Raw genomic sequence first — 26657 nt, forward strand, 5'->3', positions numbered from 1 at the left:
AAATCTAGTACCAAGCTGCCTTTTCATTGGAACAATTTGTCACGGCCAGAAGTCAAGATAGTGACATGCTAAAACAGAAAGACATCATTACACATCAGTCTTGGTTCCCGAACCCTCAACCTCATACCAGTTACAGGCTGCAGTTCCAAGTCCATTCCCGAGACAAGGAGAAACTGGGGGAAGGTCAACTTATACTATGGCACCTATGCTTCAAAATGCCCCCTCCAGCTGACGGGTGACCCAAGAGATGATCTATCCAGCTGGGTTACCGATGCCTTAGATAGAGGGGCCCCTCCCAGATCTATGATGACATCCTCTAGGAAAAAACCTTCAGCCCCTTGGTTTTCTATGGAACTAGGAGCAGAGAAAAGTCTACGTAAGAAACTTGGACGCTTCTGGAGACAATCATATTACCCCGTGGCCAAAAGCTCCTATAGAGAGGCTTTAAAAACATTCACAGACTTAAGTGTGACACCATGTGGGACTACTTCTCTAACAAAATTAATCTGTCGTACAATTCGGCTAAAGAACTTTTCTAAATTGTCCACTGTTTCACTAAACCCATGGCTCTAGATAATACTGTGACTCCCTCCCCTAGCCCCTGTGCTGACTTGTCGTATTTTTTTCAGGAAAAACCCCAAATAATTTACTCTACCTTCCCCTCCAACATGACTTAGCTTGCACAAAATCCAACCCCTGATCTGCACGATATTTGGTCTGAATTCCGTCCAATGCCACTTGATGCGTCTTTCGAGGAATTATATAAATGTAAATCTGGATCCCCGGGAGACCCCTGCCCAGCTTAGTTTTTTAAACTACTGGCCCCTGTTTTAATGCCCCCCTGAACCAGATTGGAACTCTTCCTTGACTACTGGTATCTGTACAGTGGTATGGAAACAAGCCTTTCTACTGCCAATTCTCAAGAAACCGGATTCCGACCCAGCACAACATAAAAACTTTAGACCCATCTCTCTCCTGCGTGCTATAGCTAAAATTGTGGATCAGGAGGTTCAGAGACAACTCCCTGAATCCCTAGAATTAAATACTCAGTTTCATGACTCTCAATCTGGCTTTTGAGCGGTATATAGCACGGAGACAGCATTTCTGGAAGTTGCAGAAAGTGTGCGTTAGGCTGTGGACCAGGACAGCTCAGCAATGCTGGTGCTGCTTGACCTGGCTGCAGCATTCGACACTGTGGCCCATCCGATTCTCCTGGAGAGACTCAAACATCTGGGAGTACGGAGTACCACTCGGCCCTGCCTCCAGTGTTTTTTTGAGATCTGCTCACAAAGTGTATTTCTGCGTCCGTATGTTTCCTCACAGAAGCCTCTTGTATATGGGGTCCCTCAGGGAACGGTACTGAGTCCCTTACTTTTTAATGTTTACCTCACCACTCTTGCGACTTTGGTTGAGACTTTCGGAGTGAAAGTGATCTCCTACGCTGATGACACCCAGCTGATGTTCACGTTCAAAGAACACTCTGATGGGCCTTTTATCAACTTTAGGCAATGCCTGAATAACATTTCGGCCTGGATGACTCAGAATTGCTTAAAGTTGAACACAGAGAAAACAGAGGTGCTATTTTTCAACCAACTGGTCCCGCCACCCTCTAAGCTCTGGTGGCCATCAGTGCTGAATCCTCCACCTATTCTGGTGGATTTGGCTAGAAAACCAGAATTCAACTTCGATAATGATCTATCCTACAAGACTCAGATTCGCCAGGTCTCCTCTTCGTATTTCCGGAAGCTGCGAGCTTTGAGGAAATTCCTTCACTTTCTCCCGATCGGGTGCAGGAGGATTATAGTCCACACATTGGTCACATCTCGACTGGACTATTCTAATAGTCTCTATTTAGGACAACCTCCTATCTAGTCCGCAGGCTGCAACTAGTTCAAAACGCTGCGGCCAGATTGATTAGAAATGTGCTGTTCCGCCATCGCATCTCTCCCTATCTGCGGAGCCTTCACTGATTGCCCGTCAGTAGGAGAATAGAATTTAGGGCACTTACTCTGTCCTACAGAGCTACGAGGGGTCGGGCCGAGCCTATCTGAGACATAGATTGCAAAATTACAAGCAAGTCCGGGTCCTGAGATCAAATCACAGGAAGTTGCTCACTACTCCTCGTTTCCGTAAGGGCAAGATAGGCGGTAGAGCATTCGTGGTTACAACTGCGAAGCTCTGGAATGCCATGTCTCTCCACCTCTGCTTGATGGAGCCAGAACCGGCCTTCAGGAGAACTCTAAAAACCCGGCTCTTTCACCTTACATAGTGTTCTTCATGTGCCGTTTAGTGTGAATCTGCTACTTTAACGCCGGAACACCTCCGTTGCAGGTAGCCGTGCGCTTCATAAATTTCATTTATATATTTATAATACCAGAGGTTTAAAAATGTCAAAGATTAACTGTCTGTTACTCTGAAAGGTATTATTCTAAGAGGTTAGCGAATTGTCATTTCGGAGAGTCTGAGACAACAGATAATTGAAGTAGCCTATGAAGGACATCATGGAATTGTTGCAGCCAAATGAGATCACCTAGAACTGAGTCTGATTTCCACTTCTTGATGACAGAGTTGAAAAAGAATTGAAGGTCTGTCATCTATGCAACTGCCTGTCAACACACCTTAAAAGTGTCAGAGTTCCCAACACAGGCAAAGAATTGCCGTTGACTTCTTATGTCCACTTCACAATGGTCATCACCTAATGGTCATCATTGTTGAATACTCCTGTTTTCCATTGATAGAAGAGCTCTCATTTATCACTCAAGAATAGATGCCATCTTTGTGGTATAGGGTGTACCTGCATTGCTAAAATATGACAATTGTCCACTTTTTAACAGTAAAAAATCTAGAGACTTTTTCAGTCATCTTAACGTGAAGCATCAGACGAGCACACCACTTTGACCCCAGACCAATGACCTTGCCGAACGTTTCATGAGTACTCTTGAGAAAGCTGTTCAAGGTGCTATACTAGAAAATCTTCACCATAAAACTGTTTTAAATTTGATTCTTTGAGCTTACCGTTTGACCGTTCACTCAACTACAGGTGAAAGCCTGCAACCTTGATGTTCGGGAGAGCCATGGCGACCAAGTTACCTCAATGGACCAACAGAAGATCAAGTACTGACGAAGGAACCTACATGAAAGACTTGGACCGTAGGAGGAAAATGAAGGCCTATGCCGACAAGCGTTGACATGCAAAGGACATTACGTTCACCAGAGGAGATTGAGTACTTGTTCGTCAGTCTAGAAAACGAAAGTCTGATGCTCCTTTTGATGCTGAAACATTTCATGTTGTGAGCAGCAAATGACACATAGCGACTGCCAAACGTCCTGGGAAGTCCATTAGGTGAGATTCCATGCATTTCCGACATGTGGCTCATCACTTGTCAGGCACTGATGTCAATGTAAGGACTGGGTCTGAAAAGACAAGTGAAGACCCTGTAACTGCTGCTGCTTCTACATCCCCAGTGCCGGTCATCATGGGCATCCGCAGAAATGTTTCCAGGGGGGGGGGGGGGGGGGGCAAACTTTTAACTTCATCACTCGCCTTCCAGGGGGGGCAACATTTTAACTTCCTCACTCGCCTTCAAGGCACTTTTAATGCAGACGGCCCATTGTCATTCTTTATGTGATGATCAGCAGCAGAGAGAATGACAATGGGCCTGTCCACAGTCTGCTCGAGGTCGGGGAGGGGCAACTGCAGCCTCTAAAGTTCAAAGAGAAGTGTGAGAGGCCCCAAGTGAGAGAACATTTAAACTCCTGGGGCTTCTCGCAGGGGAAAAGCCTGCTGTAATCTTGAACATTACGGACCAAAAGGAATGGGACCGGTGATCCGGGGGGGCAAGCGCACCCCCTTGCCCTCCCCTGCGGACGCCCATGCCGGTCATGGGCACTTATACTTCCTGTCCCTTAGTTTCCGAAGACACGGTCATGACATATGATCAAAGTGCCATGAAGGCTCACTGAAGAGCTATGATTATTTTTATATTTGTAAAAAAAAGTACTTTTTTATTTAACAGAGGGGGAGATGCAGTGCTGAGATTCAGTGTTGCGTGAGTTTGTAATGATGGAACCCTTGTGCATTCAAATGGACTCCGTAGAACTGTGACATAAGCATTAGAGCAGAGGGAAGTGAATGCAGGTTTGTGTTTACATGCAGAAGAATAAAGATGTGTTATACTTAGCTCTGTGTGTGGTGTAGTCATTGCCGAGTACCGGGCTGGGAAGGACGCTACATCCATGAACTGACAAGGTTCACAGAGTGATCAGAACTGATCTACATGAACTGACAAGGTTCACACAGTGACCTGAACTGGTCTACATGTACTGACATCGATCACACACATTGAAGTACAAAGTCTGCTGGTGAGTCCTCTATGAGGAAATTTCCAGTGAATTTGATTAATTCTTCAGGCTTTGGGGCTTTGCCACGGGTTGACATTGAGGGACAGGTTCATCACTATTTTACGCTGTGCAGCAAATCACCTTGCTATGCTGTATGAAAGGGCTGGAATGTGCAATATTTAACATAATATGGCGCATTCCTGTCCTTTCCTTGCGCTGGCGCACAATGTACTGCGTAGTGCCAATGCAGTCACCCCTGTGCCATGGTGCAAGGGTGCCTGCGCTGCAGACAGGATTTTTTTGCGCAGGAAGGGAGACCTTCCTGCACAAAAACAATCAACTGAGGCATTTTCCTCGGTCTATGTGTGCTGCGGAATGCAGTCCACATAGAAAGAGGAAAAAAACGAGGAGATATAAAGATATCTGTCCTCGTTACGCCTCACCTGGGGAGGCCTAGCATTTTGAAGCTTTCCCAGGTCTAACTAGTAAATGGTAAATCTGGGAATACACTAAAATCAAGGGGTGGATGCGTGCGAACACCCACGCTTCACCCAAGGTATGCCTCTCTGGTGCAGAGTAACCCAACACAGCGATTTGTGCTGCATTGTGTTACTCTAGATTTACCAAGCCACTCAGGACAAAGCAAGGTGACTTGGGTTGCTTGCTGAACCTGACTTGGTAGGTGCGTCGCCCTTGCGCCCCTTGCGTAGTGCAACGGTGACGCAACTCAATGGTAAATCTGCCCCTAAGTTTAGAAAACATAAATTAATACACTTTGGTGCACAGACTAATACCCTGCAGTATATCATCTATTACCCGGCTCTGTCTTTTGTGAGCTTTATTTTAACTCATCCTAAGTTTCTTATTACTATTTTGAAAACAAATGACGAACACCCGGACTGGCCGCTGTGGGCACCGGACAATCCCCCGGTGCGCTGCAAGGGTGGGGGCTGGTTTGGGGCCCATGGGGGCCGATTTTGTTACAGGGCCGTTTTTGCAGCATATCGGCCGAGAAGCGGCCCTGGCACAGACCTCGGTCACCCCGCAACACCCCGGGGGTGGGGGATGGCTGGCCGAGCACTTTGCCAGGGCTGGTTTTCGCTCCCAGTCCGGCCCTGAGTGTTACCAAGCACGTGGGGATAATACTAAATGGAACATTGCAAGTGGGGTGAAGAATCAGTGATTTAGGAAGTGGTCTATAAAGAGAATTGTGATAGGGGGAACTGTACATGTCTTTTATTTTACAAAAATTGAAAATGCAGATCTCTCCTGCAGTATGGAAAGTTGATGTGGAAATTTTCCCCTTTTGTACATAATTTCACAGAGACATGCGCTTGCCCGGTGGCGCCATATGCAAAGCAGTGACTAAGAGCTTGGAGTGGGTGACAGTCTGTCAGCGCGTTCCATGCGAAAAGGTCCAGCAGGCACCTGTAGACATCAAAGCATGCCCCTGCCAGCGCCTCGCGGTGCATTAGTATTCCGCGGCGCTGCGGCCACGGTCCCGCGTACATCTGCAGCGGATGGGCGCGCCGGCAGGCCCAGGACGGGAAGGGGGTGTCTCTGCCAGGAGCTGGGGAGCAGCTGGAGACTTCGGCATCCGTGAGAAGGACCGAGTGTCTTTGTCAATCCAATTTCCATCATTCTCTGTATAGTTTTACCTTGTGGGCCACAAACCTCCTATTTTCAATGTTCACATTCTAAAATATTTGTGTGAAAAATGAGAAAACGACTAAATACTTCATTTCAACACAGATTAAACTTTAAAATGAAAAAGTCGCTCAATCGTACACCAAGGGCCTCATTTATGAGAAATTACGCATCGCTGTGTGAAAGCAGCGATGCGTCACTTCTCAGTGCGCACGCCTTGCGTCATGATAGATGCGTCATATTTATAATATGATGCACCATGGCGCGAGGAGTTACAGATATGTCAGTATTTCTGACGTATCTGTAGGCGCAAAAGTGACGCATTGCTGGAGTGTGTCACAAAAGTGACGCAACTCCAGCAATGTGAACTTTCACATGGGCAAGTCCCACGAAATGGCGCAGTGAAATCTCATAGATTTCACTGCGTCACTTCCAAGATCCTTTATTGCGTCAAAACGCCCCCCTTGCATACATTATACCTGGCGCAGGTATAATGTGGCTCAGGGGTTTACAAAGTGACGCATCTAGCTAGATGCGTCACTTTGTAAATATGGCGCAACAAGGCGCATTTTTTACGCCACTGATGCGTCACAAAAAGTGACGCACCGGCGCCGTTAAAGTGACGCACAGCCTCATAAATGAGGCTCCAAGTGTATTTGTCAATTTGTTTTAAGATGCTTTTACAAAAAATATTCTAATTGCAGCGGAAATATCTCTGACGTGATTTGCAGTTAATAGACCTCTATACTGTGTGAGATCCGTCTGAGACCGGACCACAGCAAACAGGATGTGACAGGCAGATAGTAATTGAGACGTTGCATATGTTTACAGCTGGAGGCAAAAGCAGATATAGTAATTTGTCACCAATCAATTATATTTTTTGCCCAGATGCAAAATCCAGGAAAACAACCCATATCTTCTGGGTTCAAGGCTAGTCACTTGCTCAGGAGAACACATCTCTCTTACAAGAAAATTGAATTTGGGAATAGCATCCTTTCTGTGGCTGGCATGGCCGAGTAGAACTTTGATGCACATCAGCATTCTTCTAAGGCGGGCTTTCACCCTGAAATTGTGGGATTTCACAACAACTTCTCTACGTTTACACTTCCACTGGTGAAAGAGTATTGCTGGACTGCAAAGACTCCACCCAGGTAACGCACAGACTCCCGGGCCAAGAGTACCATCTAAAAGTAGTGTCTTATCATGGAAGTGGACAAAGACTTAGCTTTTGTTTGCTTGTTTGTTTCTGCTACACTGCTCATGAGTCAGGCTGGCAGCGTACCCTGAATGGGGTACCTCTTTGAGCACATGCAAGATCCCTACCGCCAAGAAAGAACAGAAACAAGGCGGTTGAGTAACAAAATAAAAGTAACACTAAGATACGCATGTTTACCCCTCAAATTGCTGAGATTTCGCGCATTATTTAGATTTTGGCAACGTGGGACATCCGCCAAAAAGTGGTGGGTGTCACAACCGCCGTAGAGGGTCATCGAGAACATTACCCTTATAAATGGCGGACGGATATCTGCCACGTTTTCGCAGATAACACCTACCCACCTAACTCTTTTTATTTGCATTTGCCAAAACTATTCTCGAGGACATTGAAAAATCCAGGAAAAATGTAGATTTGTGGATGCACGATTCGTCCCCTGACCGACACCTCCAGACTGTCCACTGGTAAAGATCCTACGCATTAGTGTTTTATGAAATGTACATTGCACATTTCCGCGACCCTGACTGTCCTCTACATGGTTAACATTTTTGGAAGGACCCTTAATAACACTGGACTGACTACTGGACTGACCACTGGGCTGTGCATGAGACATTTAGGTGACATATGCCTTTAGGCCACCGAGGTTAAAGGGAGTGGCTTAGCATGTATGTGTTACACAAGGTAGCAATCTCTGAAATTAATATAAAATTGGCTTGATTCTTGTGAACAAAGACAGTGTTTACTATGAGTATGAGCAGAGATTGAGTTACTGCCCTCGAACTTTTGTCAAGTTGGCAATGTTTGCTCTTGGGTGAGTTTGCGAACTTTGTCAGGCACACACATTTTGTTTGTGAAATAAAGTTTCTGAAAAAATAATACTTTCAGCAAGAGAATATTTCTGAAAAACGTTTGTGTGGGTCAATTGCCTGCACTTAAAGTATTTTTTGCAGAGTTTTGCCCCTCAAATAAACTTTTAAGTGGAATGTCCTATCCTTATTTGTTTCATTTTAAATCTTTGCAATTTTGGTGACGTTCTAGAGGAAATATCGTCACAATTTCGTTAATTTGGGTTATTTTGTGATTGTAACTTCAGTCCAAGCATATTTCAGGGCGAGTCCATTGTAGATGATTTAGGTGTCTTTTGAAATTGCTGTAGGTAAAGTGATACTTAAGTATGGGGGAAATGCGGATTGTAGGTGTTTTTGAATCTACATAGTTCCGGGCTCTATTTTTCCAGTCTTTGTTTTCTTATGCAGTCATTGCACGCTTTTGGAGTATATTGAAGTGTAGACCTCCTTAGATCATCACAGACTTAGCAAGGGCTCAGCACATTAACTGGCATGAGTTCAGCTAATGCAAGAGGCACATCTTGGAGAAAGATACAGACTCAGGGATATGACTATATTCATGATCAAAAGGAACAGACCTTCACAGCCAATGGTTGAAGCATTATATGCGAGTCATTGGGGAAAATGAAAGGCTTGAAAAGGTGGAATCTCTATTTTTAACATATGGTTATGTGGCTGACATGGGATGGGATTTATTTGAAGTGCAACCATGGTTTTTACAGTGCATATCTGAATTTATCAAAAAGAAAAGAGGGAGTGACCCACCAACCAAGGGGCTGGGTACTGATATAATCAACAAAGGAAGAGCCCCTCGAGCAAAAAACCTTGCATAATGGTAATATCTAATCAATTGAAAACCATCATAAAGTTTTAATCCGATTAATACTTTATGATGGTTTTCAATTGATTCACTGTTTTTTGTCTCTTATGTATAATTTTTATATTGTGTATATCTTTGAGGATATATTGTTTTTAATATTATGAATTTGTGATTTTATGTTTTCTTCTACTTTTAAATGTATATCGCTATAATTGTATAATAAATTCACAAACAAACTCAACATCAGTTAATTTTTTATTATATTTACACAATTTATGTTATGTTTAGTTCAGGTATATTCAGAATTTCGACACTGGAGTGAATGAGGAGTGTTTGTATTTAGATATTACCATTATGCAAGGTTTTTTGCTCAAGGGGCTCTTCCTTTGTTGATCATATCTAAATTTATGCCACTAGTATGTCCTACTATGGGTCCGATTCCGATCTCGCTAGAAAAGCCCTCTGTACTAACCCAGAGGGCTTTCCGAGCGAGCCGTGCTGTGCGAGTCCATCTGAGCGGGTACAATGCAACTGCATGGTTAAGGACTCGATTCGGCCGGACTCCCATAGCACTCTATGGGAGATTATGTACGGACACGTACACAGGCTCCCATAGCAAAAAAGGGGTGGGTGCAGAATAGCGTCCAAACTGTGGCAGGCACCCCATTTTGCAGGCCAGACTGTGCATGCTTGGATCAGGGTGGCCCATGGGCACCCCCTTGACAGATTCGGAGGGCCCCAGGTGAAGGGGAGGCCTGCTACGGCCTCCCAAAGTATGATTCCGACAGCCGTTTCATCTCGCTGAGCCCGAGTCGATGCAGCTGTCCGAATTCTGCATCGTACTTGCTCGGTCGGAATCCAGCTCCATTGCGCTGCACGTTTCGACTACGAACGAGTCGTATGGACAGCACTGGGTTCCGAAGCGATTCAGTCAGTGCTTACGCGATCATCGTACTTGGTCGTTCGGACCTGTGTACGATTCGGTCAGAAACAAGGGCTACGAATCGGTTCCGGAATAGCCAAATCCGATTTGGAGGCCTTCCAAATGACATCAGAATCAGGCCCTATGTGCTGAGTTAGAAACTTGTGACTCATCACACATACATTCAAAACATAAACATGTGCATTAGTAAAGCAAGTAAAGTGGGCACATTTACCCAGAAGGGTATCTTGGCGCTGAATAACAGATGTTTATTGTTGCCCAACGCAATGGTACTCATTTTTATCAACCTCAGAAGGGTGAAAGTCTCAGTGGCCCCACTGGGATTCAAACCTGTGACCATGAGGTTAAAAAAAAGCACCTACAGTGGGTGCATTAGTCCACTAAGCCACCATATCCTGCTGGGGTCAGCAGTAGCATTCACCAGTAAGCCATTAGAGTGACTTTGGATGTAAATTTATGGAAGGTAAGAAGGGTATTTGTGGAACATCAGGCTCATATTCCTGATGTGCAGCCACCTGTGGTGGTTCTAAATGTAGGACCGCAGAAGCGTCCAAGTGTTGTGATCGAAAAATACATAATCCCTCCCGAACACTGTCCTGCACCGCATCAAAGCCTGAGTCCTCCATTGTGGAGGACTGGGAAAAAAGGATTTGTTGAAAAGAAAGTTAGCTGAGGAAATTCTAAGGGAACATATGCCGTATGAACAGGAAGTCGCTGCGAAGCAATAATCCTGACCATTGTGGAGGAAGCGGAGCCTGCCACGCGAACGCGGCAATGCGCAATCTGACAGGAATGATGATGGACGGCCCACTGGAGGAGAAGGCAGATGAAGCAGAGGTACTTCATTTACTGATCGATTGGAGAATGCTTCATTTGGGCTGGAGCCCACTGGCCTTGCTCCTGAAGGAGTATGTGCACATGCATGTTGACTTCTGGGCGGGAATGAGGCTCTGGTGCGATGAAGGGATGAGAGAGTTTTGCAAACCCATCCAGGAAAAAACATGTTCTATTTGTTGGCATTGATTGGTCTCCCGGCAAGACAAATCAGGGCTTCAATCTGCACTCTAGTCCTTTAAAGAAGCATTCATTAATATGATGTAAACCAAATTGACCTGAAACATACAAGGATTTTACCACATTTGGTGAAAGGACATTTTGCCCCACTGAGTACCACGCATAGGAACAGGAAGGTCCCCGGTGTTGCTTGTAGATGCAAGATAGCGCCCTCTCATGGGGATGGACAGATCATCTTGCTTTTCCTCCAACTGGCCATGAACAGAACAATACAGCCTACCTGACTTCTCAGAACTGTTAGAAGAAATTTAACAATGCCCCGAGAAGTGTCTTGCAAATGTCGGTGCCCTGGTATTGAATACTGAATTTGATAAAGGGTTTTGTACAATGGACAGGAATTAGGCAGAGCTAAACATGTGTGAAACTGTATATACAAGTTATTTACAGTAAGCACCCAGGATGCCTCAGTGAGCTGAACGTTCACCGTTCAAGTGTGCAGTGCTCTTGTGGACACAAGTTCAAATCCCAGCAAGGCCGACTCAGACTACCATCCTCCAGAGGTTGCTAAATGGAGTATTATTATAACGAAGTAACTGTAGCACCTCTTATTTAGAGCATTAATAAAACGCGGTAGGAGGAGCTATATAAGAAGAACGTGTTATCATACACGGACGATCATACCATCCTGATCGACTGTGTCTCTCATATGGGTATTCAGCAGACAGCCAAAGCCCTACTATCATCTTTCCTTACCGACCGCACCCAATCGGTAAACATCGGCCCATTTAACTCTCCTCAACTAGCCCTCCCATGTGGTGTCCCTCAGGGATCATCCCTAAGTCCGACACTTTTTAATATCTACGTGTCGGACTTAGTCATCAAATCACACGGGATGGGGCTCACATCCTACGATGACGACACCCAACTGGTGCTCAAGGTGCATAATGATGGGGATTTAGTTGCTGCCAAGTTTCAGAAGGGCATGCTTTCCATCAGCAATTGGATGACCACAAACTGTCTCAAGTTGAACTCCGAGAAAACTGAGGTAATGATATTTGGTAACCTACTGACCACCTGGTCACCCAGCTGGTGGCCTTCCTCTCAAGGTCCACCCCCCACACCTGTCACTAAGGTTAGAAACTTGGGGGTCATATTCGACGACAGGCTGTCATTTGCACCTCATGCAAACACTGTGGTTTCATCCTCATTCTTCAAACTGCGTATGATAAAAAAACGACTCCCTTTTCTCCCCCTACAAGCTGGGGAAACACTAGTTAGCATATTGGTAATGTCTACTATCGACTACTGTAATGCACTCTTTTTGAACGCCCAAACTAAAGTCATCAGCAGACTTCAATTGGTGCAAAATGCAGCAGCTAGAATGCTTTCTGGAACTCCAAAACGGCAATCCATCTCGCACATCATTCGACACTATCATTGGCTTCCAGTACGAATCCGCATAAAATTCAAAACTCTGTGTATTGCCTATAAAGCAAGCTGCTCCCCTCTTCCTCAACAATGCATTACAATCCTATGCTCCCCCCAGAGAACTCCGGTCCTCCATGGCTAACTTTCTCTCGATCCCTGGTACCAGAACTGTTTCTTGGGGAGATAGACGTTTCACCGTGGCTATTGCTAAACTCTGGAACACCCTACCAGCAGAGATTAGATCGAGTCAATCTCTACTTGTCTTCAGGAAAAAGACAAAAACCTGGTTATTTAACCAATAGAAGAAGACAATAATCCAGCTACTCAACCAGCGGACCCCAGGTATCTGAACTAGTCCACGATCGATTAGCGCCGAGACACCCACGGGAATTTGTGCGCTCTACAAATCGTTAAAATAAAAAAAAATAAAAAAAAATCATTGTTTTTAGGTGCGCAAGGGAGGAATAGATAGAAAAGGATCGAAAAATATTTTCCTTCACTTTCAAAACTTAACATGCCGGTGGTTACCATAATGATTAGCATCCAATTGTGCATTAAAACTCTAGGTAACACACCTGTCAAGACCAGGGATGATAAAGCAAAGATAACCAACAAACATGAAAGAGGTTCGGCTTACACTCAATGGAGGAGGGCAGGGGCGGCCTTAGGCATGTGCAAGCTGTGCACTTGCACAGGGCCGCCAAACCCCAGGGGCCGCCACGCCAATATATATCCTTAATATAATAATCCTCTGAGGCTGGATATGTATTTGCGTGGCGGCCCCTGGCAGGGATTTGGCGGCCTCCGGCTCTGTTCCACTTCCAAACACCCTGACCCCCCCCTCTTCCCTGGCCTCCGTGCCTACATTCCTCCAGGGGCCCCCTACCTACGCTCCCTGCCCAGGGCCGCCATGAGCCTAGAGCCGCCTCTGAGGAGTGACCCTTATGTCGAGAGGCATGACGTCACCGTTGCCTACTACTAGGCTTGGATGGGTTGTTTTCTCTAATCTGTCGCATCCCCTCACTGTCTGCTACAGGGGGCTAGAAAAGCATGTGGTAATTTGTCGGCAGTCTGGGGACAGTGGAGAAATTCAAAGTGTGTGCACAGGTCAGGGGCAGGTCTCATACAGGCTGTTTTGATTGGTAGCAGAATGCCAGTCGTACTGTTCCTAACACAAGGCCCTATTCTTCCTGGTTGAGACGGCGGCCACTCTTTCAACCAATCAAAATCAGACCCTGTGTTAGACACATTGTGATGGCCTGCTGACAGCCAGTCAGAAGCCCTCGGGATCATCACACAGCCATGATTTGTTGTCAACAGAGGCGTGGGCAGCCACATACGTTCGGTGACTAAACTCTCACATTTTCTTACATTCGCGTGGAGAAGATTTTAGCATTTTTAGTGCCAATTTCACTCCACGAGAAAACTACAAAAACAAGATTTTATTTGATTCACTCTTAGGGTCAGTTGTTTTTCCTCCTGTTCATACCTTTTCCTTGCCTTTCAGACTGTTAGTCTTCTGACACTTTTCTCTTCCTCTGCCTGCCACTCTACAGACTGCACCGCTATGTCCACCTCAGAAGGGTAGATGATAAACCCGGCAAAGGGAGATATTAAAGCCAGCGTCACCCTCATTCTGTTCATCACCTGGCAGACTTCTTCCTTTCGCTTTCTTGCCCCTAGGTGTGCAGTGCTCTCAAATCTGGATTGACACCAGTTCCAGAGAATGATGTAGTGTCCGAAGGAGAGGTTCTGCATCACTTATTTATACTCTCAAACAATATGACTCAGCACTCTGTTTCACTATATCAAAAGGTATGGCCCTAACAACACGACATATTCAATACCAATAATGTCCAAGGTAGTCTGTGATTAATATATCATGTTCAAATATGTCTCCAATGATGTCAAAATGGTCCACAATTTAAGTAAACACAAAACCTGGTACTGGAGAATTTGTTATCCAGCTATAATTTCACATGTAGCCATAGCCAACACGTTTCGTTCACTTAGGACTTCTTCAGAGCTTTACAGTCTCGACATCATGTGCGTGGTGCACTCTACCCATGAGTTACATCCGTATTGCATTACAGTGTTCCTATTGCATCATTGAGCCTGCATGAAGGAAATACACCACATGACCAAAAGGCAGCTACAAGAGATGGAGAAACAAAATTTAGGGAATACTGCACCACTGACAGTGACCAAGCAGCCTCAAATTTGCTCTACGATCAGTTGACGCCTATGTGCAAAAGAAGGCAGTCTAACTGTCTAAGCGTGAAACAGAGTTCTGAGTCTGATTGGTTAAATCTTTTGAGATCTTCTCATTCAAGAAGTAGGTGTGATGGCTGCTCTTCTTGTTGGGCTCCCTGCACCTGATATGAAATGACGTGCTACTTAGGGCGTTAGTGGCATGTTCATAGGGTGACTAGGCGACCCAGATTTGCCGGGGCAATCCCGGGTTTCGAACAGCTGGCCTGGTAGATTTAGGGCAGTTTAGCTAATGTACCAGTTTTTAGAGAGGGTCGACTGCAAATGGTGGGAGGTATCTTTTTATATTTTGCAAATCATGGATACTCAGCAGCTGTTATAAGAAAGCAATTTAGATAACAAGCATGCTTCTGGCTTTAAAAATTACATTTTATTTATGTTCTTACTGCCTCTTCTGTAATTCTGCGCTGACGATCGCTGCCATTCTGTGCACTGGGTTTAAGTAAAATTGAAGTCCTATTTTTGTGAAATGTCCGGGCTTTTGACTTTAAAATTCTGGCTTTAAAATTCTGGTCACACTAGATGTTCGGTACTCTCTATAATTGCTTCAGCCATTTTATGTGAATCTTTCACTTATTTATACTCAATTTCCCTGCCTCCCTGATACTATCACTCTTAGAACATAGACATTCCAAGTGCCACTGTCCCAAAGACTATCAATGGGTTCACATTAGGTAGTGCTTAATACTATTAGTAAGTAGGTGTGGGATCTATTGACATTGGTATATAACCTCTGATCTATAGGAGTAAACTTCAAGGCAGTGCAATTTACATTTTTTGCACATGTCCTCTTGATATATGTTCATTTGTTTACTAAGCCCCTTTAAATTATTGTTTATCGGCGCCTACAGCTGAAGTTGCAACTACTGAGTTCATTCCTCCTTTCTGTGTGTTGAGTCAGCAATATGTATATAGTTTTGATATAACTACAGAAACCCAAGGCTAACTCTGGTGAGCCACAGAGGCAGGGCTGGATTGGCCGCAGTGGGCCATGGGTGTTTCCCCAGAAGGCTGGAGGAGTGGGGGGCGATTTTGCACTGGTTGGGGCCAGTGTTCTTTTACTGGGGGGCCAGTGCTGCAATTTCAGCACCAAGTAACAAAAGCAGCAATGCTTCACACTTGCCCCCCCCCCCTCAACTGGGGGGATGGGCTTGTCCAGCAAACTTGTCCGGGCTGCTTTGGGTTCCCAGTCCAGCCTTGCACAGAGGTTGCTCACCATCTCCCCCTGGTCTTCTCCTGTTATATGTGGCCACCAGCCAAGCGGACTGGATTACACAATCCCTTTTTGCAGATATAAGTTGAAAACACACAGTCGCATGTGGCTGGAAATGGAAAGAGGAGCTGTGGCAACATCTCAGAATACCTGGACCATGTGTACTTTTGGATGAGAGGTGGGCTGCTCTTCCAGGACTGGTACAAAACTGAAGCGATGCTGTCTGAAGCAGGTACCCTGCCACCCACAGGGCCCTGCTCCCCGGTGGCTCCCATTAATCTGTACTTTCTGTCTGCCCCTCACCATCATTCCCAACTCAAATGAATGAAGTGGTCACAGGAACAAGCCTCCAGTTAAACATCTTCAGAAAGGATATTCCCTACCTACAGTCTTTCCACTCTGAGGATCTGACCAGATCACTGCTCTTCTTTGGGGTGCTGCTGCTGTATCATCTACACCGGCCTTCTGAAAACCAAATCATTCAAAAGCTACAAGGAAGCCAGAACCAGGGAATTTACAGACACAGATCCCTTCAGATATTCCAACCAGAACCCTGATACCAAGTCATACCAAACAATTTACCAGTAAGGTTCACATTCAGCATGCACAGAGAAAAAACCATCATGCAACAGAGGTCCACGCTCTGGAATGTCCAAGCCCACCGTTGTTGGCCCAACCAAAACCGCCACTCATTCGGCGAAGAATTGAAGCCACCTTAATAATCCATCAACATTCAACATATCATTGTATGAAAAACCATGCTCCATCTTATATGTTGGGGGTGCCTTCCTGATGTTGTTGATACGCTTCCAAATGCTTTGCTTTCCTCTTTGAGTCCGGGCACGGAAACATGGCGCTCAACCTGCAGACCACCACCAGTGAGTATCCGCCTCTCCGCCAAGAACCCAAGGTGAGCTTTCATTGTTAATTTAAATATCTCTTTTCTTTCCATGGATGCAACATGGCCAGCTAGCAACTTGCCAACGTTTTAGAAATTGTCCTAGCATAAAGAAATAAACATATAATGTGGTTTCTTTCGATTTTAACTTTGATATATATGGGTGCCAACTCACAAAGGCATTCATGAGGATGTGAAGCAGTACTGCAGGAGCATCTGTCTTTGTAAAGTGGTCCCAAAATGACCAACTTCATGTTAGTAAAAGTGCAAAGAGGACACAGTCCATTATATTTGTACTAATTGTGTATGAATGTTCCCTGAATATTCCCAATTTAAAGGTGTTGTGCCAATCCACAAAGGCATTTAAGAGTGTGTAAGACAGTAGTACAGGAATAGTACTGTAGAACTACTATTGCATGTTCCAATAAGTGACTTTGTGAATTGGATTCACGGTGTGCACATATTTTCAGCTCATGCTTGAGAGAAAGTGGCGTTATGGCGAGAGTTACCGACTTTGGAGCTGGGGAACTGGGTTCAAACCTCTGCTCGATAGCCTGTGATTCTGGGCAAATCACTTAATCTTACCGTCTCTACCAAAAAAATTCACGTGTCCTGGTGTAACATAACTGGTGCTCAAGTAAAGTGCTCCTATACCTTTGGAGCAAGTTTGCACTATATAAAACTACAAAAAAACAACCTCTTTACGTGGCACCAGTTGCTGGTGTCTTACCATTTTTTTTTTTTGGGAGATTTCAATACACGGTTCTTCTTAGCTCTTTTCTTTGCTGTATAGGTACTATGAGCTGGTAATTTCAAGTTATCTGCTTGGTTTAATCAGTTACTTAATGTTGGTTCTACAAATCATTTTAATTTCTATTTTATTGCATTATTTTCAGCCACACCGTAACAAAGACACCTGCAATATTATTTTGCAGCATTGAAACATTTTAGCATAACCAATCAACAATCTGTTTCCTTGGCTCCTAGGCTCCTGACAGGGATCTTGCAAAAGTGGAACATATGTGGTTAGAACAGCCTCAAGGAAGAAAAAAACACTTCATTCCCCCATTTTAATCTGCAAAACTGAAAAGTGAATCTCACCACTGCCTTTTAATGCACCTGTCGAACCGGCCAATGAATAAGATGCGCCGAAAAGACCCCGCCATATTGCGGCTGCTCATGCGTCACTGCGGATGCTGTGGAATAAGCCCCAATTTAGACAGGATAGCTCCAAGATTAGCTAAAGGCACTTCTTTGGGATGACTCTCTAATTGAAGCTAGGTTTAATCCTAAAATAATTAATCGCGTAAGGCTGGTGCGAAATAAATAACCTGCCTGCTGCCTTAACGCTTATCCTAGGATAGGCATCCTGGAGGGACCTTCCGCGGCATGTTTTTTAGTAGAAGATTCAAAACTCAATAAATGCATCTCATGAATACTGATATGCAAATTAGGTTGGAGAATTATGCAAATATTGAGAGATATTGTGAACACAAACCTTTCCCTTATATGCATTAAAGGAGTCGTTGTAAACTCAGATTCAGGATTTTTGGAAATCTACGTGTGAGATGGAGCTTACTATAGCCTTATAGCCTGCTGCTGAGGGCTATACCGGTTAGTAAAGGCCCTGAAAGTGAGTTATTTATTTATTTATTTTTTAAGGAGTTTTATATAGCACGAACTTGACCCGAAGGAATCAGGTATCAGAGTGTTTTACATAGCACCATTTGCGTTACGTGAGGACACATTCATTTTTGTTAGGCACGGGTAGATTAAGTGATTTGCCCAGAATCACAGGATGTTCAGTGTCTTTGCCGCAACTCGAAACCAGTTCCCCAGATTCAAGGTTGAACGCCCTAGCCGTTAGGCCAACTCCTCTCCCCAGCTCAAGCTGCAGGAAAGAGACTATAACGAGGGAGAGGGCCTTTAACAACCTGTATAGCTTGACACAGAAGGGCTATAAGGCTATTAGAACATTCCACCCACTAGGGGCAGAATGTTCTAAATTAAAAAAAGATAAACATGAAAAACATTGGAATGTTGGACCTCCCAGCGTATAGCAGGCATTATAAGCCCAGAGCTACTCCATTGTTTTTAGTGGAGCTCTCAACATTCCAATGTTCTAATCTAGCCTTATAGCATGCCGTAGCAGGCTATACCGGCCATTAAAGGCCCGCTCTAGCGTTAAAGGCCTGAACCGAAGGCGAGGGGCTTTAACAAGGGAGAGGGACTTCAATACCGGTATAGCCCAGCTACAGAAGGCAAAAAGACAATTAGAATATTCTGCCACTAGAGGGCAGAATGTTCTAACATATAAAACAAAGGTTGAGAACCTGCCATATGAACAATAAAGAGCTATCTATAATAAAAATATTTTTTTCCAAATAAAAGGGGGTTGAGTGAACAAAATTCCTATTTTTTTACTGGTAGCTGCTTTGGCATTCGGACCACGTTCAAAAATGCATTTCTATATTAGGACTAAGAAAGTCTAATCAGATTTTGATTATTACTCTCAAACTAGAGTCATGAGAAACATTAGAGTTACTTTATTTGCCAGCCAATACTGAGTAAAGGTGAATTAACAGCATTGTCTGGGAGAAAAAGCTTGTTGACAAAATACAATAGCTAATAGTTGAGTATTTGCCTGTCCCAGGCAGACCTTTTAAAGCTAGAAACCAATAAAGAAGAGACAAGGTGGTCTCAGGGAGTGGGTTGTTTACAGGTTTTATTGACTTGCCTCATGTGCCATTATTATTATTAATATTAATATTATTAATATTAATTAACACTTCTTAAGCGCATAGCTATCCTAAGGCATCCCAGCGCTAGCGGCAGAAAGAGCAGGCACAGGTAAAAGCTACCAGTTGATTTCTGGAATAGCCAGGTTTTGAGACATTTATGACAAGTGAGGTGAGATGTCTCTGAGCACAAATGCAGGGAAAGGGAGATCCACAGCCTAGCTGTATTGAATGAAAAGGAACGTCACAACTCACAGCAATCGTCCTGTGTGGGGCACAGGTTTCAATGGAAGACAATAAATGCAATAGTACTGCAGTCTGCAGTTTCCTGGGACAGTGAAAGGAGCCCGGGATCCCTGGGCGCCTCTGAGTAACTTGGACTCAAGACCGATAGTCGTAAACATTGCATTGACTGTGTTTGAAGATGGCCTTACGGCACTGAGAACAAAGAGATGGTGACTTCCCAATCCAAGATGGCGCACCAATGGATTTCATAAGAAGACAATTTGTGTTTAAGGGGCAAATAAATAAATGGCATCATAAAAAAGGTGGGCGTAGGTTCTCTGAACCTAGTAATTGTGACTCTGGGCTACACCTCTTATCTCCTTTGCATTCAGACTGAGCCCAGACTGTTCTCCACATGGGTATTGTTCTCCCTTATTTTTTCCTTGATGCTTTATAGCTCCTGCTCCTGCTTTTCTGCTGCACCGACTTTGAGCTGCTATCTACCTCAGCTACTGATTGGTAGGAACCCGGGTGATCTGGGGACACTCCCGCAACTGTTTATCGAAATTCTACTGAAGACCAGCAACAACATAAACTTTTCTTTAAGCCAGGCTGATGCAGTAGCTTGGCCACACTCTGAAGAGGGCTGACAAGGGGTAGAATCATGGGTTCAGAACTTTTAATCAGGGTTAACTCACCTTGACGACTACAAATTTCCAACTTGAACCCCAGAACCCAGCTCATGGCTTGAGGTGCTATACTCTTGGTGCCCCAATCACTACTTTTGATACCACCTGAAAGTTGGACAAGCACCTGAATTTGTCTACACCAGACTATTCACATGGTTTATTGGCAAGAGATATGGCTCCGACTTGCATATACGGAGTCAAGTTCCGCTTACACTTTTGCAATCGTACCGAACCAACATCTCACCAGCTTCCCATGATATTCACCACCAAAGATGGGACTTATCTGCGGCGGGCACATGCAAGGGATGTTGGGTACACCTGCAGAATCAAATGTGAGGTTCACAACCATTTGCCGTGTTTCACTCGTTAGGTTTGGGGTGCAATAGCTCTCGCATGACTTTTGGAAACAATATTGTGCAGCAGACATATTCTAGGGGGATTTGGTTCAACCTTTTGATCAAGAGCCTTCAGACATCTGCCCAGAGGATTTTTTTCTTTTTTTTGCCTGGTTTGGTACATCGCTCCAACTTAATTGGCGTGCATGCAGGACCATTTTACATCTGAAAAATATACTCTTATGTCACACATCTAGGGCCTTATTTAGAATTTGGAAGATGGGATACACCATCGAAACGGGATGGATATCCCATCCACTATATGACAAGTGTCAATCAAAGCACGTGTACGATGGATAGGACTTCTGCCCATGTTTGTGATGGAGTATCATATCCACCGAGTTCTAGATAAAGCCCTTAATTCTTAATCTCATCCATGTATTGTACATACAAAGCAGTCATTTTAGAACTATTTTGCACTGGTGCAAGCCTTATTTATTGTTTTGTCTTGTCTCAAGTGCAACGAGCAAATCTACTGCCTTTAATGGAATAAAAAATTCCCAAGAAGTTAAATATTAATTCCAACTTCAGGCAGGATGTGTAACGTTCTGACTTTTTCTCGAGTTTTTAGAAATCGAGCCCATTAAAGGTAATCTGAGAAATCACTTGGATGGTCCCTAGTGATAACAATGGTGTTGAATAAAAGGAGCAACTCTATAACTGTCCAAAATGATATGCATTCTAGAGCCAGAGTTACCATTTGAAAACTAGGTCTGGACCAATATTTGAAAAAAGGAGATGAAATGAAGAAGAAGAGCTTACGCAGGTACATTAAAAGCACGATTGAGAAAAATAGGATATTTACTCTCATCAACGTATATTTCTGACTTTTTTGGGAATTCACAGAGAAATGTGTGAAGCTGTGGAAGTTGTAGAATCCCAGGATTACTTACAGAATGTTACTAGAAGGCTTGCTTAATTTGTGCAGGGCCTTCGGTAGTATGTTTGATGTTCACCTGCAAATTTAAACCATGGCTGTCAGGAACATGAAAAATTTAGAAATGTCAGTGGAAGAAAACCCCCTGCACTGCGGCTAGATTTCTTTTTGCTTTGCAGAAACAAAAACCCATTTTGAGTGTGTCTGAAAAAACAATTACATTGCTGCGCGGCCCACCATGACATTGTGGCCCTTTGGTCCTCCAATTCCCTAAACCAATATTGTGCAGAAAAGTGATTCTTAACGTAGGGTCCAATGGACCCCTGGGGGTTTGCAACACCTACTCAGGGGGTCTGCGACTGTTAAAAAATTAAATAATATTAGCAGGTTATTAAAGTATATCTACATAAAAAAGATAAGCGCAAAATCAAAAATTGTATAACGTTCTGTAAATGTGAAGGAATTTGAAATTAGGAACCAAAAATTAAGTTGGTTAACTTAGCTGATTCATGGGCTCGAGTACAACAGCCGCTGTCGGTAGGGGAGTACCTGCCGGGGCGGTGACGTTAGAAGGGGGAAGGGCAGGGTGGGGGTTAGTAATGTATGGATAATGGAGGTTTGCAGGTAAGTAAACATTTAAATAAATCAAACGAATTTCGTTGCACTCACTGCATTGCATTTGGGGATGCAGTGCGCGCAACGAAATTCGTTTGATTAATTTAAATGTTTACTTACCTGCAAACCTCCATTATCCATACATTACTAACCCCCACCCTGCCCCTCCCCCTCACCACGTCACCGCCACGGCAGGTACTTCCCTACCGACCGTGGAGTACAATGAACAGTAGTATGGACAATTGGAGATCTCAATTAAAGAACTAATAAACACTGCCACATAGCATACATTAGGAGCAAAAGAAGACAGATAATCTGCAGCACCCTATCGTATCAAGACTTGGCAACTCACACGGTGCCACATGTGTGTCACACAATATCACCTCCCTTCACATGATTACCTGGTGAAGAGCCGATGTCACACAGTGTCAGGAAAGATGAACTGAAAACCCCAGAAAGAGTGGTTTTCCAACTCGTTTTTGGAGGCTCTGGGCTTCCGATGTCCAATAAGGGGGGTAAAATCACCCCAGAACATTTATATTTTTTGGGGAAGGTTAGGGGTCAGAGCAGGCGCGCAACACCCATTGGAATCAAAGGGTTTCAACCCCCCCCCCCGCCCCCCTCCCCGTCGTGTGTGGCAGCCCGGGCTCAGACAGCTCCCAGGCACACACACACAGCCGCACCCGTGCATGTGCATGTTAAAGAGGCCTTGTTGATGTATCACCCCTTCTATGAGCCCCTGCAGCGCCACTCTACCCCCCCCCCCCCCCCCCTCCGAAATGTGGCTCTAGTTGCGCCTCTGGGTCAGAGTGCCTCTTGGGTAGCTCTTGGGAGAAGGCTGTGCCCCCTCCTAGGCCACGCCCCCTACTCTGACGGTGAATTCGTTTTGTAAGTTGGAAGGTCTGTATATCAGTTTTTAGGGGGAAACAAATCAAAATGTTGAAACACTCCAACCTTCCCATTCGAATTTTAAGTTTTATATATCTTTTGTCTGTAAATGAAACAAAATATTTCATAATGTATGTATTAATTTAATGTATACTTGTTTCTGTAGTTTTGTGTATTGTTGTGAGGTTCCAATGGTACAAATTGCCTAGGTGGGGGCCCCTGGTGTCCAGTAGTCATTCATTAGGGGTTCCCAGATGCCAAAAGGTTTATTAAAACTGCAGCCCTAGAACTCCCTGTTTGGCAGGTGGCCTACCACGGGGTTGGTGGAGGGGTCTCTGCTGCCCAAGACGTTTGGGGCCCGTCAGCCAAACAGAAGGTAACCCCATTGTTTCCAGCACTGTGCTAGATTCCACAAAAAATATCCAAATATAGCACTTTATTAATTCCGGCATAATGCCGCCCTTTCACGCATGCGCACTTCACTTTAAAAGGAAGCGTATGACATTTTCCATTCACCTGCGACTGTTGAGGTTTTTATGAAAGAGATCATATCAGAAAGTTCTTATGATAGGGCGGATGGTTTGGTTGCGGAGGCCACTGGGAACATGCACCCTGGCGCCAACCAATCAATAATCGTTCTTTCCAGCATGTCATACTGCCGCAGATCTTGAGACGCACCTCGAAGTTTTTACTTCCATCTTTTTTTAATAAGCAAAAAAACAAACAAATCATTTGCTGATCAACGGCCGAAAAATTCCTTTAAAAAGTTTGCTCAGGACTCACCGGCATTGTCTGACTCCCGTGCAACGCGTTGATGGCTGCCTGGGCTTCTGCGTGCGAGGAATATTTTACAAAGGCGCAACCTGCAAAAGTGAACAAAAAAGGCAATTTAGTTTTAGCAACATTTCAGCACTATGGGCACGTTGTCGGCCATACCCTGTGTCTAATGGTTCAGTGCTGGCTTTGAAATAAAAAAAAAAAAACCTCAGCTTTCCCGAATGAACAAACTGTGTGATCTTGGGCTAGTCAGAGAGAACCAAGACACGTACAAGTATAATTCATTGCTTTTCTGAAAACTAGACATTTATGTTAATAGTGCAGACGTGCACGTGGCAGTCATCTTGGTGCGGCTGTACCTTTATGGCAGTGCTGGAAATGAAAGAAAATGACTTTGGGAGCCCTTAAATTGGGGTAAAGGTGTGGCAGCAGAAAGGGGTGGAGTCAAGAGGGGCGAAGTTGAGAAAGCAAAGTTGGCAGTCAACTCATACATATATTTTCAAAACCTCTGTTGCACAGAAATTGGCAACAAGTCCACATGTGATAGCAAGGCTTTTCTGGCTTACCTAACTGGCCAGAAAAAGCAGCATTTCAAAATAATCCTATTGGGTTAAGGCACCTGCTGCAGAGATATTTCAGTGCCAAGCAATTTTCAGGGGAGAATAATAACGGTAGGATTACGGTTAATGGACTTGCTGGAAATATCTTTGTTTTGTTTGGTCACAGTTTTGACTCATAAAGTAGCGTAGAGTGTTGATGTGCCTGCTGCAAAGCACATCTAGAATATGCAGATCACAGTTTGCATTTTAAGTAGATAGGTAAGTGGGTTTCTGTTTTTGACACGGAGATTCTTTTGTTACTTGCAATTCATAAGTTGCAGTCCTCTAATATAGCACAGTGAGCTATGAACTGACATCAAGGAGCCGCGTGCAAACCGCAAGGCGTGGGCTCTGTTATTCTAAGGTTGCTGCAAAGGGTTCATTTGGCTAGTAATAACGTCTAAATACTGCACTGACTTTTGTTTTAAATTCTGACCTAGTGTTTCTCCAGACCATGTACTATTACCATATAATACCTGGCAGAGTGGACATGGGACTTCCACACCCTGCAAACCTCCTTGTCTTAAGTAACATTTCCTGCTCATTGATTTAAACACTGGTATGCTCTAATGTTTCTGTATAATATGTGTTTGTGATCTAAAGCACTTGGATACCCTACATTGGAATGAGTAGCGCTATAAGGGAATTAAATAAACTAAAAACTATTATTTACATCATTATTTGTGTATTTACTCATACACACAGCTACCACTGACGTTCCCCCAATGCAAGCACCTCTAGTGCATACAGGGGTTGATCAAAGTCAAGATGTCTGCCCTGGACAGTGCTCTGCTGCCTTTTGGGCTATGTTTGTGCTACACAGATACCACATACATACAGATATACATAATTACATCCATACATACTCATTTTTTCTTGGAAACTCCTTTGACCGATTCACTGTCACAGGACATTTATTTTGGTCGCTTTCTCTCCTTTTCACTTGGTTAAGGGTGGTGCAGCTGCTGTACCAGTGCGGATAAGTGAAACTTGTAGACTCAGTTCTAGCTGCACTGGTAACAATTCACAAAAGTATTTCCCCAATCTGCCCTTAACTGACTTACTGAGGATGCCCCCTCTCTTCTCTGTAGGGGTCAAAGTCTGCAGCTGTGTGCTGATGCCTCCCCACCCTACATTACCCAGATCTCCCTGGTTTAAGATATATTGTGGCCCCTAATCCAGGGAACCACCAGGATACCAGCTCCAGTTCTCCCACAGTGTCGCGCTCGCGGTCCAGGGAAGTTATCCATGGAAGTGGACTCTGATAGGCCGACATTAGCTCATTATACTCTGTCTGCTTCAGTCTTTTTACCATTTCTGTCTCAGACCAAGTACCCAGTATCCTGAGCAGACGGGAACACAAAGGTGTCACACTTCTTACTGCTAGGTGGCCAATAGTTCTGGGTAAAGGCTGATAAACTCAGTTGGGACCTCTGGATGCAAATACCACCTCTTTATGTGGATCAGGCTATGAGCAAGCAAAGAGCTACAGGAGCATCCTTGTCCTGGGTGAAAACCAGGCAACCAATGGGATATCCAGGAAGCCCCAAAATTACCATTACTAGCTTCCTTCTTTAAATAGTCACAACTACCCCAGTGATCATAGGTTTTATATAAATGCATCTTTTTTATTTTGCTTCCACCTTGCCTACCACTGTGGAACCATCTTAAATAACTAATTTAACCACCAAGTATAAATGAGGGCAAGAAAGAGGCACATACGCTGTGGCAAGAATGCCCCGCCTGCCTGGAGGGCCCCCTGCAGCTCTTCAAGCAAACAGGGAACGCAGGCCATACAAACAGCAGATTACAGGTGAAAAGCAGGCCTATCTCTTGGGGAGCAAATATTTTCCTCGTTGAGTGTTCAGTAAGCCACCCACAAAGGCCTGTTCTCAAATGAAGTGTGGTGTCAATATTTGTGAAAGTGTTTGGCAGCTGGAGACCTAAGAATGAAGTGTGAAAGCTTCCTCTGTCCAGAAATGAATGGCTACTCCTACTGTGGTGAATGGTTTAAATGCACAGGGTATACTAAATGTGTAAAATAATGCATGAATGTTACTCACCTTACAATTCCAGACTGTGGCTGGCTTTTAACAGGCATGCAGGTTGGGAACCAGTGGGTGGTAATGCTACCCAGAGTCAGGTGTCCAGATTCCTTGCAAGCATCATCCTATCAACCTTGGGTGTTTGTTGTGCTTTGTGAAGTCAAACAGGGAAG

At 44.4% G+C, this 26657-nt stretch overlaps 1 protein-coding gene across 1 annotated transcript in view; it reads right to left on the reverse strand.

The window, feature by feature from the left end:
- Positions 1-26657, reverse strand: part of CELF4 (CUGBP Elav-like family member 4) — a 1317354-nt gene that overhangs the window by 240834 nt on the left and 1049863 nt on the right. Inside the window, exon 5 of the mRNA XM_078674731.1 lies at positions 23847-23926. Within this exon, the coding sequence (XP_078530857.1) occupies positions 23847-23926 (80 nt within the window). The remainder of the gene's footprint in view (positions 1-23846; positions 23927-26657) is intronic.

Source organism: Lissotriton helveticus, chromosome 2_1 (assembly GCF_964261635.1).
Source record: "Lissotriton helveticus chromosome 2_1, aLisHel1.1, whole genome shotgun sequence".
NCBI lineage: Eukaryota > Metazoa > Chordata > Amphibia > Caudata > Salamandridae > Lissotriton > Lissotriton helveticus.